This window comes from Plasmodium gallinaceum, assembly GCF_900005855.1.
Source record: "Plasmodium gallinaceum strain 8A genome assembly, contig: PGAL8A_v1_32, whole genome shotgun sequence".
NCBI lineage: Eukaryota > Apicomplexa > Aconoidasida > Haemosporida > Plasmodiidae > Plasmodium > Plasmodium gallinaceum.
The window spans coordinates 505,634-524,120 of NW_021628338.1; the positions used below are offsets into that span (position 1 = coordinate 505,634).

Below are 18,487 nucleotides of genomic sequence, written 5' to 3' on the forward strand. Positions count from 1 at the left end.
TTAATTATTTTTTAAACAATTATCTATATTTTTTTTTTTTTTTCTCTCTTTTTTTTTTAATTCTTATTATACTCTCCCTATATTTTATCTAATATACATTTCTTTTTTTTTATTCCTATTTGTTAATATCCATTTCATAATACTTTACAATTATTATTAATTTTTTTTTTTTTTTTTTAATTTTTTTAAACTATTTTTATAATGTTTATTTTTAAAAGAAAACTTAAATTGTATAAAAGAGAAAATCAAAATTTTGTATTTAATCCATTCAATTAGCACCCCAAAATATTCATATGGAAGTCACATATTTACACTTTTTTCTCATTTAAAGTGCATTTTATTCATAAACGTAACTATATACATATAAATATTTACATTATTAAAATCATATGTTATTAAAACAATTATTAAGTTATTACATATTATAACTATATAAATTACATTCTAAGATTAAGTAATAACTACATCTATTATTTAAAAAATTAGAAAAATGAATACCAATATTTTAAGAAATTTTTTAATCTTTAAAGTTAAAAAATTTTCCTTTACTAATTCAAAGGAAACTTTCTCTTAATTAGATTTTTATATTATATTTTTTTTTTTTTAAAATAAATATATAAATTTTTTTTTTATTTATTATTTAAAAATATATATAATTAAACTCATTTTTATTTATATCATTGTAAAAGTTACCAAGCTATATTTACATAATAAAACAAAAGAAAAATTTCAGTAATCATATTTTAAGATAAAAAAAATTACCTTTGTTGTATATTGTAGTTACTTAATGTACATTTAATTTTTACAATTTTGATCTTTAGTTTTATTTCTTATTTTATTTTTTTTCTTTCTATTATTTTAAACCCTTTTTGTATTATTAAATATATTGCAATACTTTCTAAATTATTAAATATTAGAATAATTTATATATTCATATATATATATATTAGAAAATTAAATATATACATTTATATATATTCTTAAATAATTCTTACTAAATATATATTTGTATAAACTATATTAATAAAAGATTTGTATAACTATACTAAATATATGATGTATTATTAATAAATTTTTTTCATTATGACTAGTGGTTAAATGAATTTAAATATATTCACATTATATTTATTAATTTTTATTATTTGTTATTTGTTCTGTAGAATTTTATCTTCAATTGCTTTATTTTAATTTTCTTTTTTTTAGATAATATATAATTGTATATTCGTCTTAACATTTTTTTTTTTAATTAAAATATTAATAAAATGACTGTTAATACGAAAAATAGCCAAAATAATCTTAGCAAAATGGATGAACATTACAAAGAATTAGATACCTTATTAGAAGATAGAAGTAATAAAAAAAAAAATTAAAATAAAGGACAACAAAATAAAAGAAGCTAATATATTAAATATCAATATCTATAATTAAAAAAAATAATATAAAATAATTAATCCAGTATTATTAGTTACGCAAAGTATTATTTGTTTTTTTGAAAAAAATAAACATTAAGAGAATATAAGAAATACCTAAATAAATAGTAGACTATATATATTTTAAAAAATAATATTTTCTTTTTTATCACTTTAGATGAAATTCAACGTAATAGAATTTCCTTTCTAAGAACACTTATAAATTGGGGGAAGTTCATATTTTATGAAATCAAGAGCAATATATTTATTTATTTGTTAAGCCTTTTATATTTAAGCGTTTGTGTAATGAATAAAGTTTTTGCAAAAAGAACAATGAATAAGATTGGTAATTATAGTTTTGTAACTTCGGAAATACATAATACTATTTGTATTTTTGTTTTGTTTTTGGTTTATTTTTTTTTCAGTAACTACAACAATAATTCAAAGGTAAAATAATTAAAATATATAATAATAAATTAACAAATAAGAAAGATAGTATTTTTTAATGATATATATATTATTCTATCATTATAGAAAAGAAGAAAAGAACCTATATTCTATTATTTATTTATATCCCTATTAGATGCATCTACAGTAATTATTTCTTTTATAGGTAAAATATATTTAAATAAGAAATTTTATTTTTATTAATAAATATTTGAAATAAATTTAATTTTAATAATTTTTTTTTTTTTTTTTTCTTTTTAATTCTTTTTTTTTTTAAGGACTTACAAAAACTACAGGAAATATTCAGTCGTTTGCTTTACAATTGAGCATACCAATAAATATGTTTTTTTGTTTTTTAATTTTAAGATATAGGTAAGAATATTACAAAAATATATACATGAATATATATATATATACAAATATATATTTATATACATATATATATTTATATACATATATATATTTATATACATATATATATTTTTTTTTTTTTTTTTTAAGATATCATTTATTTAATTACTTAGGAGCATTTATAATTGTTGCAACTATAGCAATAGTAGAGATGAAAATGTCAATGGAAATACAAGAAGAAAACTCAATAATATTTAATTTAATTTTCATAAGTGCCCTAATTGTAATATTATTATTTATTTACATTTTTTTCCTTATTAAAAATAATTAAATTTTTCATTATGATATATTAATTTTTTTTTTTTTTTTTTTTTTTTTTTTTTTTTAGCCATTATGTTTCTCAAACATGACTAGAGAAATCGTTTTTAAAAAATATAAGATAAATATTCTAAAATTGAATGTTATAATATATATATATAAATATATATATATATAATTTTAATTTATTAATTTAATAAATTTATATTTTTATATAGGCAATGATATCTTTATTTCAATTATTTACCTCTTGTCTAATTTTGCCAGTCTATACACTTCCATTTTTGAAACAACGTTAGAATTAATTATATAGAATTTTTATATTTAATATAAATAAATTATAATTTTTTCTTCATTATATTTAATTTTATTATTTATTTTATTTTTTTTTTTTTTTTTGCAATTACAGTTCAACTTCCCTTTTCGGAAATTCTTATAAATATCAAAAATGGTTTTTCTTGTTTATTTTTGGGAAAAAATACTATTATTGAGGTAGTCTACAAATTAATATAAACTTTATAAGTATCCTTTTTTATTATTTTTATATTTTATACTTAAAAATGAATTTATACGTCATTTTACCATTTAGAATTGTGGTCCTGGTATGACCAAAATGTGCGATGATTGTGAAGGGGCATGGGTAAGAAATATAAAAAAATATATTATAAATAAAGGAAAATTAATTAAATATAAAAATAATAATACTTTTTATTACTGTTTTTTTTTTTTTTTTTTTTTTCTTTCTTTTAGAAAACATTTATAACATATTCTTTTTTTAATATTTGTGATAACTTAGTTTCTAGTTATGTAAGAAATAAACAAACAAAAAAAAAGAATTATAAAAGAAACATAAAATAAGAATTTATTTTATAAAAATTTATCTTATATTTTTTTATTTTTTTTTTTTTTGAATTTTGCGTAAATAAAATGTTATTTATTTTTTTTTTATTTTTTTTTTTTGTAGATAATAGATAAATTTTCAACAATGACATATACTATTGTTAGTTGTATACAGGGACCAGCAATAGCAATAGCTTATTATTTTAAATTTATAGCTGTAATTTATTATTTTGAATTATCTAATATATATTCTTAATATTTATATTAATAATATTATTATAAATGAACTTTTTTTAAAATTTTTTTATAGGGAGATGTTATGAGAAAACCACGAATTTTAGATTTCGTAACTCTGGTAAAGAAAATTATAAAGAAATATTCATATACATATATATATATATATATATATATATAATAAAAAAAAAAAAATTTATTAACTTTTTTTCTATAGTTTGGATACCTCTTGGGGTCAATAGTTTATCGTGCTGGAAACATCATTTTAGAACGTTAGTTATTTTTAGTTATATTTATATATATATATTTTTATAAATATATATCGATGATTTTTTTTATTATTTTTACATTTTTTTGCATTGCATTTACTTATTTAAATTATAGGTAAAAAAATACGGGAAGATAATTATGAAGAAAATTCAGATGAACAAATGACTGATGAAGAATCAGTGTTGACATCATAAATTTTTCTAAAAACAAATTTTATTTCATTAAAACAAAGTTTTTTTTTATAAGATTGTATCCTGTTTTAGATTTTTCGCTTTCTTTTATTACTAATCTCTTTAATTTTACAATTTTTTAATTCACATTAACACAACATTTATCCTTTGATTTTATACATTTTATATTGTTATATGAACTTTGCACTTTTTTAGTATTTCTAATTTTTTTTTTTTTTTTTTTTTTTTTCTTAACCAAAAATATATATTTTAATTCATTATTTTTTATTTATTATGGGTAATATTTTATTTCAATAAATAAAGCTTTCATATATTATTACTGTTGTATTATTCATTAAAAATCAGATTACCAAAGATTTTGTAATTAGAAACATTTTATAAAAGAAAAGAAATAAGAAAAAAAAACAAAATTTTTGTTACTTTTTTTTTTTTTTTTTATGATAAAAACAATTAAATAAAATAAATAAAATAATTATTTTTTTAATTGTTCTTTTTTATCACTTTATTTTCTTTATTATTATGTTTAGAAGTGATTACAATTATATTTATTTTCCATTTTAATAAAATATAATCAAGATTTTATCTTCTAATTAAAAAAAAGCATAAATTTTGTTATGAAATTTGAAATATCTTTCGCCATATATTTCAAATTTCTAATTTTTTTTTTATCTCTTTTCTTTTTTCTTCTAATATATATTCTCATCATTTTTTTAATGAATTATACAACATTATATTTTTTGTTTATTTAAATAATATAAAAAAAATTATATAAAAAAACATAAAATTATATTGGATATATTATAAATTTTTTGAAGATAAATTAAAAAGTAAATATAATAAATACATTAAAAAATGTAATAATTCAATACTTTAAAATATCCAACTAAAGACATTATATATACACATAATAATAAGAACGAAATAATATAGTATATGTCCTTTAAATATATTGTAGAAGGAATATAAAACGTAATAAAAAGAAAAATATTCACATAAAAATAAGAAAGAAATATTAATTCTTTATTATTTTTTTTATCAATATAACTAATTATATTAAAAAGGTTAATTTATATATTCTTTACAATAAAAATATTTATTTCAAATTAATTTATTTATAAAATATAGTATCTAAAAATATATTCTCAAACATACTGTAAATATAGTAAACATAACTAAAAATGAAAATAAAAATAAATAAAAAATGAAAAAAATAATATAATATAAAGATTAAATAAAAATTTTTAACATTAAAGAAAATATATAATTTAAAAAAATAAAATAAAACTAAAAATAAATTTTCAACAGAATAATTAATAAAAAAAAAAAAAAATACAAAAAAATAAAAAATAATTACAATGTAATAAAAAAAAAAAATGTAACAGCAACCCTTAAGTTTTTATTAATTTTTTTTTTTTTTTTTTTTTTTTTTTTTTTCTATAATACACTTTATTAATGCAAAAATGATTTAAAAAAAAAAAAAATACCATTTTTCTTTTTTTAATGTTCATTTTTTTTTTTTTTTTTATAATTTATAACCTTTATATTAATCGGAATCTTAATATTTTAATTTATAAAATTTAAAATAATTTATAATGAAAAATATAAAAGAAAGATGCTTCGTTTTCTTATATTAATTGCAAATATATTAATTTGCATATGTTTTTTAAATACTAAATATCAAATACAGTTAGACTACAGTATACCTAGTGCATTAATAAATTATGATAAATCATTAAAATATACTAACGTTACAATAGGAAAAGATTCTTTTCTTTGTATATTAAACAAAAAAGATGATAATTATGTAGATTATTGTGAGAAATATGATTTATTTAAAAATATAGATAATAATGACATTAATAATTACGTTGAAGAAAAATTAAATAAAAATTATCTCTTAAATTATGTAGACAAAATTAATTACAAATTATCCTTAAGTGATGAAAACTCAAAAAATAATGAAATTAAAAGAAATTATTATAAAAAAGATGAAAAAAATATTATCCATAAAAAAAAGAGAAACGTAAACAGGAAAATAAAAAAAATTGCAAAAAATGAAAATAAAGAATCTGATTTGTATGAAAATGGTAGAAGTAATGAAAATGAAGAATTAAATAATATTTTCAATTGTAATTTTAAAAAAATATATGATTATATTTTTTATAAACGTAAATTTAATGCATATCATAAAAATAGAATATATGATAAAATTAACGATCAAGTCACACTAAAAAATCATATTATAAAAGGAAAAATGCTAACCTTAAGTGATATGTGTATTGATGTATTTTCTAATGGTGATATATTAAAAATATGTTTAAATAAATCAATAACTTTTATCACAAATAGGTATTCTAATTATCACAAAAAACATGTATCTATATCTAATTATCTAAATGGAAAAGATTTATTATTTACAAATAATACTGTTGTACAATATTATAGTGATGGAAAATATTTCTTCGAAGTATTATTTCTATGTGGTAATAACAATTTAAGAATTAATAGTTTTGAAAGGTTATATAATATATACTATCCTTTAATTTTTGAAATATATGAGCGTTTAAATATGAATTTAACGAGATTTCATAATATTATAATTAAAAAATTAAAATATAATAATATTCATTTTTTCAAAACATTTTCTTTGTATACTTATAGTGATAGTTATTATAATTCATTAAAAGATAAATTAAATGAAATCTTAAATTCTTATTATACAAATGTAAATTATTTATACCGAATTACTTTAAGTGCATATATGTTTTGTGATTATACAGATCAAACAAATCCTCCAAATCATTATCTATTAAAAAACTTAATGAATAAATGCTATAATTTTAGTAAAAATGATGAATATATATACGAAATTTGCTTACCATACAGTGTTATTAAATATAAAAAAGATAGCTATGGAAAAGCAAAATATCCCATTGTTTTATTGGGTTCTTCATATGTTTCTGTTAATGAGGGAAAACCATTTTATGAAAAAACATATGATTCTTTTCCTGTTTTAAAAAGTGATTATATAAAGAAAAAAGATACTGAAAATTATTTTAAAGTAAAAAATAAATTTACAAATCCTAATTCTTTATTTACATCACTTTCATCTTCTGCAGTTAACTCTGTTTCGAATTCCAAGTACACTCCTCTTTCTACTTTTGGTTATACTAGTACTTTCACATCTGATTATTCACCTTCCTCTACTTCATTTTCCTCTTCTAATCCTTCAAATTTTCATAATTCTTATCCTCCTTTCTTTTATACTTATCTATTATCATACTCTCCACTGGATTCAAATAGTATTCCATATGTAAGTTCATATATTATTGATAAACCAATGGAAATATTAAAGTATGGAAATGAAAATTTTTATAAAGCTTTAGCAATTGATTTAAAAGGAGAAAAATGTAAAGACTCTTTAGATGAAGTTTATGATTACATAACAACAATTTACTTTGATTGCTCACTACATTTTAAAAACGAAGTTCAAACAAAAATTATCAATGTATTTCAGTCAACTGAATGTCATTATTATGTTCATATATCTTCTCCTTTTATGTGTGCACATCCAACCCTACACACTGCAGTACCATCAAAAAACGAAGTTATCAAATGTTTCAAAAACGTTTATGCAGCTAGTTCCCAGTTGCAAAACAATTCCCAAAATAAGTATGAATATGAAAATATATATAAAAATAATATAGAAGAAATAAGAAAATATGAAAATTTTATTGAGAATAGCAATTCAGATAATACCTTTACAAATGAGAATGTTTTAAGAGATAATTATATTAGTAATGAAGATAAATTTCATTTGTATGAATTTAATGCATTAAAATATAAAATCTTTAAAAATAAAGATTTGGTTTATTTAGAAGCTTTACCAAAAGAAAAAAAAATAGAATTCGGTCAAAAACATGATTTTGGTTTAGGAAATTATTTAAGAAAAAGAGTTTATAAAAGTAGTCCATTATTTCATATTGGAAATGTTGTTAAGCATAAATATTGGAATTATCATGCTACTGTGGTTAGTTGGGATTTTGTGTGTTATGCACCTAATGAGTGGAAAAAAAATATTTATTCTGAATATCCAGCTGAATTTAAAAATACTGTTCATTATCTTCTTTTAATAAATAAAAAAAAAGATAAAAATTATGAACAAAATTACATGACCCATTCAAAAAAAAATTATTTCAATAAAAATTTCATAAAAAATGGTATTAACAAAAAGACATTTGATTTTATTAATTCAAACGAAATATATGATGAGAATTTTCATTTTGCTTATGTGCCAGAATCAAGTTTAGTTTATAGTGATAAAATGATATATAGTGAATATTTGTCACAATTTTTTGAAAAATATAATGACTTTTTTCATTTTTATATTCCTAAAAAAAATCATATTTTATGGAAACTTTTTCCTTATGACTTCTTCAATTTAGTTTATTGATATGTACACTTATTTTTAAAACATTAATGATAAAAAAAATGAAATGAATAATCAAACCAAAAATATATTTATTAATTTTAATTTATATATATATTAAAATTTGTAGTAAACAAAAAAAAAAAAAAGAATAAAAATAAAAAAAAAAAAAAAACATAAAGTAAAATAAAAATAAATATAAATATATGTTTTTATTATATTATACAAGAAATTATAAAATATAACAATATAAAAAATAATTAAAAAAAATTTTTTTTTAAATTGATTTAGTAAATATGTAATTTTATATATTTATTTTTTTAAATTTTTTCTTTTATATTTTAAATAAGAAATAATACTAACAAAATTTGATAGTATCATATCTTTTTAAATTTGTATTTTTTTTTTTTATTTTCAACAAAATTGTATTATTGAATACTTTCGTGTTTAATAATTAAAATGAAAAATAAATTTTTCTATACGTTAATTTTATTTAAAAAAAAAAAAAATTATGTTCAATATGTTAAAATTTAAAAACCCAAATCAAAATTATATACTTCAGCATTGTATATTATCCTTTGCAGTTCAGATGTATATTTACATATATTTTTCCTTATGTTGCGCACATTTCTTCAATATAAATAACCATAATTATAGGAAGCATAATTATATTTACTTCATTTCAATTTTTATAACCACTTACGAATTTTCTATTAATTCTTTTAATTTATTACTATCATGCAACTCTTGAACTTTATCTATTCCTCCTATAAATTTGCTATTGATATACAATTGCGGAAATGTAGGCCACTTAGAATAAATTTTTAAGGAATTTCTTAATTTTTCGTTATCTAAAATATTTACAGTGTGAATTTCTTTAACTTTATTTAATTTTAATATATGTATAGCTTGCTTGCTATATTTACAAAAGGGATTTAAAGCTGTACCCTTCATGAACAAAACTATGTTATGTTTTTTTAATATATTCTCAATTAAATTAATCATGTCTTCATTCAATTCATCTTCAGATTTATTCATAGTATTTATATCTCCACCTTCTTCTTTATTATTTTTTTCAGTGTCATATGATTCATAATTGTTAATTTTATCATCATTTTTATTGTTATTCATTGTTTTTTCTTCGTTTTTTTCGTTTGATTTTGTCTCATTAAAAAGTTTATTACTTTTATTAATAGTATTGAAATAATCTTTTTCATTACTTACGAAGTTATCTTCATAATTACTATTTTTTTCATTCTCCCCTTTTTCATTTGTAAGAGAGTTTTCATTATTTAGAACATTTTTATAATTTAAATTATCAATAAATTTTTTTTTTTGAATTTCTTTTGGAGTAATACTATTTTTTTTTTTCTCGTTTTCAAAAATTTTCAAAATAGTATCAGAAGATTTTTCATATTTTATATTATTTTTGTTATTTCTATTTTCACAGAATGTCATTACATTTTGTAATTTTGTAGATATTTTTAGTTGAAAGATATTTTCTGAAATATGATCCATACAATTTGAATAAATGTTATATACACTATACAAATAAATAATATTTGTTGCTTTCTTATATCTATTCATTTTTTTTTTTTATTCTTTAAATGTGAAATTAAATAATTTTACATATAACTATTAGCACATTAAATTATGTAAAATAAAATTTTTTAAAATTCGGAAATGTTTATATTAAAATTAAGGTAAACTTTCACAAATATTTTTTTTTCATAAAATTTTAATTTATTGCATTATTTAAAATATAAAAAAAACAATTTACACAAAAAAAATTTTCATTTACCATAAAAACTTTTTTTTTCTTGTTTTATAATTTATATTCATTAATATATTAAAATAATTATATTAAGAAAATTTACATTCTTATGTTTAATTATAGCATAGGATTTTTTTTTTTTTTTTATCATCTTTTTTTATGCTGCATTAACTATTTTTTAGTAATAATTCAAATGTTGAAATATGTAGGATGGTTTGACAGGTAACTAAAGAATAGTTAGGTACTAAATTATATTTTTGTAAAATTTTCATAACTCTTTGGTGAGCTATATTTAAATCAATTTTATTTGCAACAAGAAATTTAATAAATGAATCATTATTTATATAAACATCTTTTAAATTTTTGATTGGTAATGAGGATATTTTAATAGATAATAAAATAGAATCATTTTCTTTGCTTAAAATATTTAATTTCTCATTGTAAGTGTTTTTAAATGGGCATGGCATAAATCTCCATATCTTATAATTTATATTTATTTTTTTATTATGAAATGTATATATATTATTATTTGTGTCATTTATTACATTTATATTATTTGAATTATTTAAAGTATTTAAATTATTGGTGTAGCTATTATTGTGTATTATTTCTGTATTTTGATCCCCTTTTAGTTTAAGTAATTCTTCGTTACTTTCTAAAACCATATAACTTATTTCCTTTTTATCCATAGAAAATGGAGTAAATATTTCAATAAATTTACTGTTATTTTTAAAATTTTTTTTTTGTTTGTTATCTTTTAAATTTTCATCATAATTCTCAATCGTGAAATCAGCTTCAATAAATGGCATTGATGGGATCTCCGCATTTTTTGAAATCCAAAAATATAAATGCTCATTGTAAGATAAAACACAATTAAAAACTAATGAAGAAATTTCACATAAATTATTTTTATCATGTATTATTTTATTAATTAAAATAAAAAAAAAAAAAATACTATTATAACTCATTTTTAATAACCATATTCTTATATATTTGTAAATTATATTAAGTGAACAATTTATTTTTGAATTTTCTTTTAAAATATTATCCTCATATAAAATAAATCTTTTATTCTTATCTTCTATATAATTATTATTATTACTTCTGTTAGACGTATTACAATAAAACCAACATTCATCTTCATCGACATTTTCCCCAACATTTTCAAAATATATACTAATCGAATGTGATAAATAACGTATACAATTTTCATTTATATTCTTAGATAAATTTGAAAGTTTATTAAAATTGCTTAATTCTATGTTTTCTTTATTGTTATCTATGCATTCTACGTTATTTGTGTTTTTTTTTAAAATATTCAAGTTATTATTAAAATAAGTATTATGTTCATTAATATTTGTTACATTAGCGTCATTATTTTCTTTAATTAATGAAATTTCATTTTCTGAAGTTATGTTATTATTAATATTCTCATCACAAAATTCTATTTTATTATCATTTAAATTTTCACCTATAAAATATTTATTAAGAAAATATTTTTTCTTCTTAAAACTTTTATAGCATGATTTTAAATCATCCATGTTTTTTAATTTTAAAATTCTCAAATAATACGTTTTTTCTATAAAATATTTTTCTTTAAAATTTTTTTTCTCATCGTCAATTTTCAAAAAAATCTCGCTATTGTAAGAATATGCATTTATTAAATATTTTAATTTGTTTGTATCTATTTCTTTAATATCTAATTTATTCTTTAATAAATCAGATATATTGCTATATTTTTTTTCTTTTAAAATTTTTATATTTTCGCATTTTTCTACATTTTTGCTTTTTTCATTATTTTCCATTTTATCAGTTTTTATTTCATTATTATTATTTACATCTATTTCTTCTTTTATTTTTAATTTTTTATGTTGTAAACTTTTTATTTCATCTTTTTCTCCTTCTATAGAGAAATTATTATCATTCTGGCTACATGACCAGTATTCTTTATTATATGATAATAACGTTTCATAATTCCTTTTATATGATTTTTGATTTTCATTATTTCTTATTTCATCTAAATATAATGTCTTTATATTATATATAAACCAGAATATATGTATAAAAATACATTCATTTTTTTTATTATCATCATCATCATTTCTCAATTGTTCATTTTCATTTTGAATATTTAATTCTCCCTTACTTTCACAATTATTTATTTCTTTTATTTCATTTTCATTTTTATCTAGTTCATTTTCTTTTTTTTTTAATGCTGTTATATATTGAAAAACGTTATTTATTTCAAAATCATTTTTTAAAGTAATATTTGTATAGTGAACTTTTAATTGTTCTATTAAAATTAACCAAACTTTTAATGTTCTTAAAAATTCAATAAAAGGACAAAGTGTTGCATCAAAAAACAATGGAGGAAAAAAATTAATTTCGGATAATATTATCTTGTTTTTTATTTTTAATATGTATTTTATATTTGATATAAACATGTCATATTCTTCAAATATTTTCAATTCATTTTCAAAGAGTTTTTTTTCATCAATATTTTCATTAAAATTTATATTGTCATTAATGAAATAAGATTTATCTTCATTATCTATTAAATTACAAAATTTATATTTATCCCCCTTTAAATTTATTAAATTACAAAAGTTTAAAAATAAATAGATAAAAATATCTTCTTCATCTAAGTTATCAATTATAATATTATTATGAAAAGTATTAAGTGAATAATTTATATTAACATTCATATCATTTAAATTATTATTTAAATTTTTTATATCATTATTTAAATTATTTAGGGTATTTTTATTATCAATTATATTGTTTGTATTATTACTTATATCGTTCATATCATTATTTTCAACCTTCATACTATCTTTTAAATTTTTATAATCATTATCTTTATTTAAATTATACTTAATATTATTTCTTGGGGGAATAAAAATGTTGTGTAATTTATTTACATCTATTTTATTTTCTTCTTCAAATTCATCTTTTTGATTGTTATTTATTCTTAATTTTGAAAAGTAATTTTCAAATATTTCTAAAACTTTTTCTCTTTTAAAAAACTTATTTATACAAGCTTTGTTCTTTTCATTCTTATCTGAATCATTAAAATAAGGAATAATAATAACTTTTGAAAAAAATTCAGGGTCAATAATAATATAAAAAGATAAAATATCGTTATCAATTTTTATAGGATTAAATTTTAAATTAACAGTTAAAATATTTTCATAATGAAAATCGAAAAATATATTTTGATTAACTTGGTTTAAAAAATTAATTTTGTTTAAATGATCATTTGTTTTGTTAATAAGAATATAAAATGAATGATGGAATTCAAATGTTAAACAAATAAATTTTAAGGTATTGAAAATGCTTCTATTTTTTTTTAAATAAATATAAAAATTTTTTTTTTCAGTTAAAAATATTTTATTTATACAATCAATAGAACAATTAAATGTAATATCTATAAATAATAAATTTTTTAAGAGGTCTTCATAATTTAAATAATTAAAATAATTTGGCTCATTTATGTTAATATGGTTTGTAAGGGTCACATTTTTTTTATCATTATAAGTTGAGAATTCTTTTATGTGAGCAACGTTTGAATTTCCTTTTTCATAATTGTAACCATATTTTTCTTTCTCTTCATTTAAAATAAGATTATTATTTAAGATGTTTAAATCAACAGAACATGTAATATCTTTATTGTAGTTACAGAAATACAAAACGTGAATATTTGATAAATGACAATTAGTAATTGTATAATTTGAGAAAATTTTTTCTGCATAATAGAGTTCATTGGAAAAACTTAAAATTAAAAAAGTTTTAATAATAACTGAAAATATATTTAATATATTTATTGATGAAAATTCATCTTTTACAACTACATAAATTTTTTTTAATAAAATCCATTCATGTTTTTCCTCTTGAAATTTTGATTCATTTTGAAAATTTAATTTATTCTGACTATTATCCTCTATATAATTACAATCCGTCTGTTTTATATTGTTGTTATTCTTTTTTCTTTTTTCTAATCTCATATTTACAACTATATTACCACAAAAAAGTTGTAATTCACTGTTTTCATTAATATCAAAATTATTTATTTTAATATATGTTTTTTCTTTAATAGGAATTTTGAAAAATAATGATCCACATTTATGAATTTTGATTAAAAAGGATGTATCTTTTCTCTGTTTGTTTACATATTCATTATTTATAAAATATTCATCTAATGAGCAATGTAAATCTAAGATGTAATTATCTATGTAATCATTTGAATATTCGAAATTTATATCATTTTCATGATTCAAATTATATTTACTTATAAAATATTGCAAGTCTAATGCATTTTTATTTTTCATTGATTTAAAATTATTATAATACACATCATTATTAAAATCAAACATGCTGTGTTCAACATCTTCTTTTTTTTCTTTTATACTATCTTCAACAATGTTAAAAAAGCTGAAAATAGATTGACAATAAAAATTTACTTTTGAAATATTATATAAAATAATAAACATATTTAAAAAATTATTTATTAAATCTCTTATACTGTCAAAATAGATATCAAGTTTTTTATTCAAAGAATACTTTTTATGAATCAATGGAATTAGAAAAAAGTTTTTTTTATTTTTTCTTTCGTAGTTTATTTCATTTTCTTTTTTTGAAACTTTATTGTTATTTTCAAAAGATAAAATTATGTAAGTAGCAAATATATAATTTTTTTCCAATAACATGCATAATAATAATGGTGTGTTATTATTAATATAAATAGTATAATAAAAAATAGAAAAAAAGTTATTTCTATGATTTGATTTTTTTTTACATTCATTATCATTCTCTGAAATTGCTTTAATATTCATAAAACTGATACTTCCGTTATTATTTTCATTATTATTTACACAATAATCAACATTACTCTGTATTCTCTCATCAATACTACCATTATTAATGTTATCTTTAATATTTTTATCATTGTCACATTCGTTGTTGTTTTTGGTTATATTATTATAAATACTATAATAGTTATTTTGATATTGTTTTTTATTATAACTTTTTAAATGATCTTTTTTTATCAAATTCTTCAGATTTTTTTCAAGTTCTTCATTATTATTATATTTTACATTTCCTTCTGCATACAAATAAAAATAAAAATCAATAAGTGAAAAAAATTGTTCTAGAAATTTCGTTAAGATAATATTTGAAGAATAATCATATTTTTTCAAAAAATCATATAATTTTAATTTGTGAAAAAAGAAAGATGGATAAAAATCTTTTTTCTTGAAATGAAAATCAAAGAATTTTCCTGGATTTATATTAATAAAACGTTTTTTTAAAGAATTATAAAAGTATATAAATAAAGAAAAATACTTTAATAAATAAATTATATATATAATTAATTTTAAATTATAATTTAGGCTAATAATATTTATAAATGTGTTATCCCAATGACACTTAAAAATAAATTTTTCATTTTGCATATTTATGAATAAATCGATTTTTTGTTCATAAAATGTGTATCTTAAAATGTAAAACTTTCCATTTGGTTTTTTCACTTTTATTATTTTTAATTTACTTTTAATATCTACATAATTATCATCAATATTATTATTCGTTTTGTTGTTTTTGTTATTTTCATTGTATTTATTTATAATTTTCTGATTAATAACTTCTTCATTTGTCACTTCTTTAGAATTATCAAATTTTAGATTGACATCATCTTTTTTATACTCTTCCATTTTATTTTCATCAATACATTTTAATTCATCTTTAATATAATATATATCAAAAAAGTAATCCAATACTAATTCATGAATATTAGTTATATTATTTTCAAAAGAATTTTCACTACTTTTCAAATAATCCGTTATATTTAGATTTTCATAAGCAGAGAAAAAATTGTTTAAATTATAATTTGTACAAAATATTTTTAGAATAGAAAAAAGAAAATATGAAATGCAATGTGTGACTTTTACTAACCAATTTTCTATGTGAATATATAGAGGATTATACACAAAAATCTTTTTGATTTTTTCTCTTAAAAAAATACAAAAACAAAATTCATAATACGATAGAAGATTATCAAAATGATAATTTTCTTTTTTTTTAAAATAACTAAAGGGCCATAGAAATACTTTTATATTTCCATTTACACTATTCAAAACAAATTTTAAAATAACTTTTTTTTGACTATTTTTATTAATTAATGGCACTTTTTCAAAAAAATTGTAGATTTGTTTAGTTAATTCAAAATCATATAAATGGATGTCTAAATTAAGTAAAGAGGTGTCATCATTTAAATTATAATGAGAACATGAAGGAATAAATTCTATTTTCTTATTTTTAAATAGCTTATATATTTGAAATTTTTTTTTATTATAATTAAATGAATTATAATTATTTATGCATCCTTTAATAAACTCTAAAATTTGCTTACTACAATAAAAATGACAAATTCTATATATTTCATAAAGAATATCATGTATCATTAATTCATCCTTATAATTCCCTTTATTACTTTCTTTTATATAATAATTTTCAATTACGTTTATATTCTTAGTACTAATATCTTTTTTAGTGTTTTTATCAAATATTTCATTTTCATCAAATTCGAAATCAAATTCGTATTTGGTCTCTTTATCATCATCGTAATCATCATCATCATCTTCTTCATCTTCGTCAACCTCATTTTCTTCTTGTTCTTGTTCTTCTTCATCTTCATATTCATTTCCTTCATTTTTGTGTTTATCTTCTCTTTCAGATTCTTCATCTCCTATTTGTTTGGTTATTATGTTATGTTTATCTTTCTTTTGTTGTTCTCCTTCTTCTTGATTTACAATTATATTTTTAGAAAAATGATCCATATTTTCATTAGAAGTTATATGGTTTGCATTTTCTACTTGTTCATCATTTAAATTATTGAGATTTTCTATGTTAATATTACCCTGACTATTCATTTTCTTAAAATTAATCCTTGATATAATTTTATCAAAATTTTGTTGTTTTTTTTGTATAATAGAATAATTTATCATATTAATTAAATTAAAGTTATGTGAAGGATGTAAATTCATATTATTTAAAAATAATATATCTACTTTTAAAATTTTCCAATTTAAAAAGTCACTTATGAAAAATATTTTCACTTCATTTATTATATCCATTTCAATTAATCCATTAGAAAAAATAAAATTTACTTTTTTTTTAGGTATCTTAGATATGTAATAATTTATTAAAAATTCATCAGTAATTCTCTTTTTCACAATACGTGTTTCATGCATATCTAATTCTGGTAAGAAAAAATCAGTTGGACTTTTTAAAATTTGTTTAAATAATGAGGGAAAGCGAGTATATTTTTTAGTTGATAAACAATCCATCGCACAAAGAATATTGTTTTCATTTAATTGTAGGCTAATTGTTTTTATTTTGCATAAATATAAATCATATTGATATTTTGTTTTTAATTCTTGATAATTTTCTTTTAACTCAAAAATATATTTTATAATTTCAATTATTTCTTTATAGTGATCCCTAAATTTATCTAATTCTAGTAATTTTAAAAAACATTCTCTCATATGCCTACAATATTGTATTAATGCACTTCTTAAATAATCATAATTTTCCCCATTATCATTGTGAACTCTTTCACAAAAAAAATGCCAATCATTTATGGATCTTTTTACTATCTTTTTTAAAATCAAACCATAATTTATATCTTTATAATCCTCATATTCATCATTTTCTTCAAATGACATCGTTTTTTAATTTTTATCTTTTACTTATAAATATATATATATAATATATATATTTGACTTTTTAACAATTCGGTAAAAAAAAAAAAATTTTCTTTTTATTCATGTAAGCAACTATTAAAATGAACAACTTTTTGTTTTCTTCTTACTTTTATATAATTATGTATACATTCACTACAATAAATATATATATATATATATATATATATTTTTTTTTCTAACCATTTATCTTATTAAAATTTAAATTGTATTACAAACTATGTATTCTGTTATTTTATTTTATTTTTTTTTTTTTTTTTCATATATTTCGAAGTATTATTAAATTTTAGTGAAAATTAATAAAAATTCATAAAAAATTAAATATACTTTTTTTATTTTTTTTTTTACATTATTTTAAAATAATTCCTCAAAAAATAAAATAATTAAAATTATAGAAATAAGTTTTCTCCAATTTTTATGAATAATAAATTATTTAGTTTTAAAACAAAAAAAAAAAAAAAAAAAAA

At 17.3% G+C, this 18,487-nt stretch overlaps 4 protein-coding genes across 4 annotated transcripts; 2 read left to right on the plus strand and 2 right to left on the minus strand.

Annotated features, from left to right (window-relative positions):
* Positions 1-1,262: 1,262 nt before the first annotated feature.
* Positions 1,263-4,063, plus strand: CRT (chloroquine resistance transporter, putative; the record flags this gene model as incomplete). Its single annotated transcript, XM_028674508.1, has 14 exons — positions 1,263-1,350; positions 1,588-1,856; positions 1,944-2,022; positions 2,135-2,228; positions 2,358-2,490; positions 2,596-2,667; positions 2,744-2,819; positions 2,935-3,017; positions 3,115-3,165; positions 3,276-3,332; positions 3,490-3,582; positions 3,676-3,720; positions 3,817-3,871; positions 3,984-4,063. The coding sequence occupies 14 exons, from the start codon at positions 1,263-1,265 to the stop codon at positions 4,061-4,063; spliced, it is 1,275 nt and encodes a 424-aa protein (XP_028530854.1).
* Positions 4,064-5,672: 1,609 nt separating this feature from the next.
* PGAL8A_00049300 (cg1 protein, putative) lies at positions 5,673-8,513 on the plus strand (the record flags this gene model as incomplete). The annotated part of the gene is made up of 1 exon (XM_028674509.1): positions 5,673-8,513. The coding sequence occupies one exon, from the start codon at positions 5,673-5,675 to the stop codon at positions 8,511-8,513; it is 2,841 nt and encodes a 946-aa protein (XP_028530855.1).
* Positions 8,514-9,188: 675 nt separating this feature from the next.
* GLP3 (Cg6 protein, putative) lies at positions 9,189-10,076 on the minus strand (the record flags this gene model as incomplete). The annotated part of the gene is made up of 1 exon (XM_028674511.1): positions 9,189-10,076. The coding sequence occupies one exon, from the start codon at positions 10,074-10,076 to the stop codon at positions 9,189-9,191; it is 888 nt and encodes a 295-aa protein (XP_028530856.1).
* A 354-nt stretch (positions 10,077-10,430) lies between these two features.
* PGAL8A_00049500 (Cg2 protein, putative) lies at positions 10,431-17,984 on the minus strand (the record flags this gene model as incomplete). Its single annotated transcript, XM_028674512.1, has 1 exon — positions 10,431-17,984. The coding sequence occupies one exon, from the start codon at positions 17,982-17,984 to the stop codon at positions 10,431-10,433; it is 7,554 nt and encodes a 2,517-aa protein (XP_028530857.1).
* Positions 17,985-18,487: the final 503 nt, after the last annotated feature.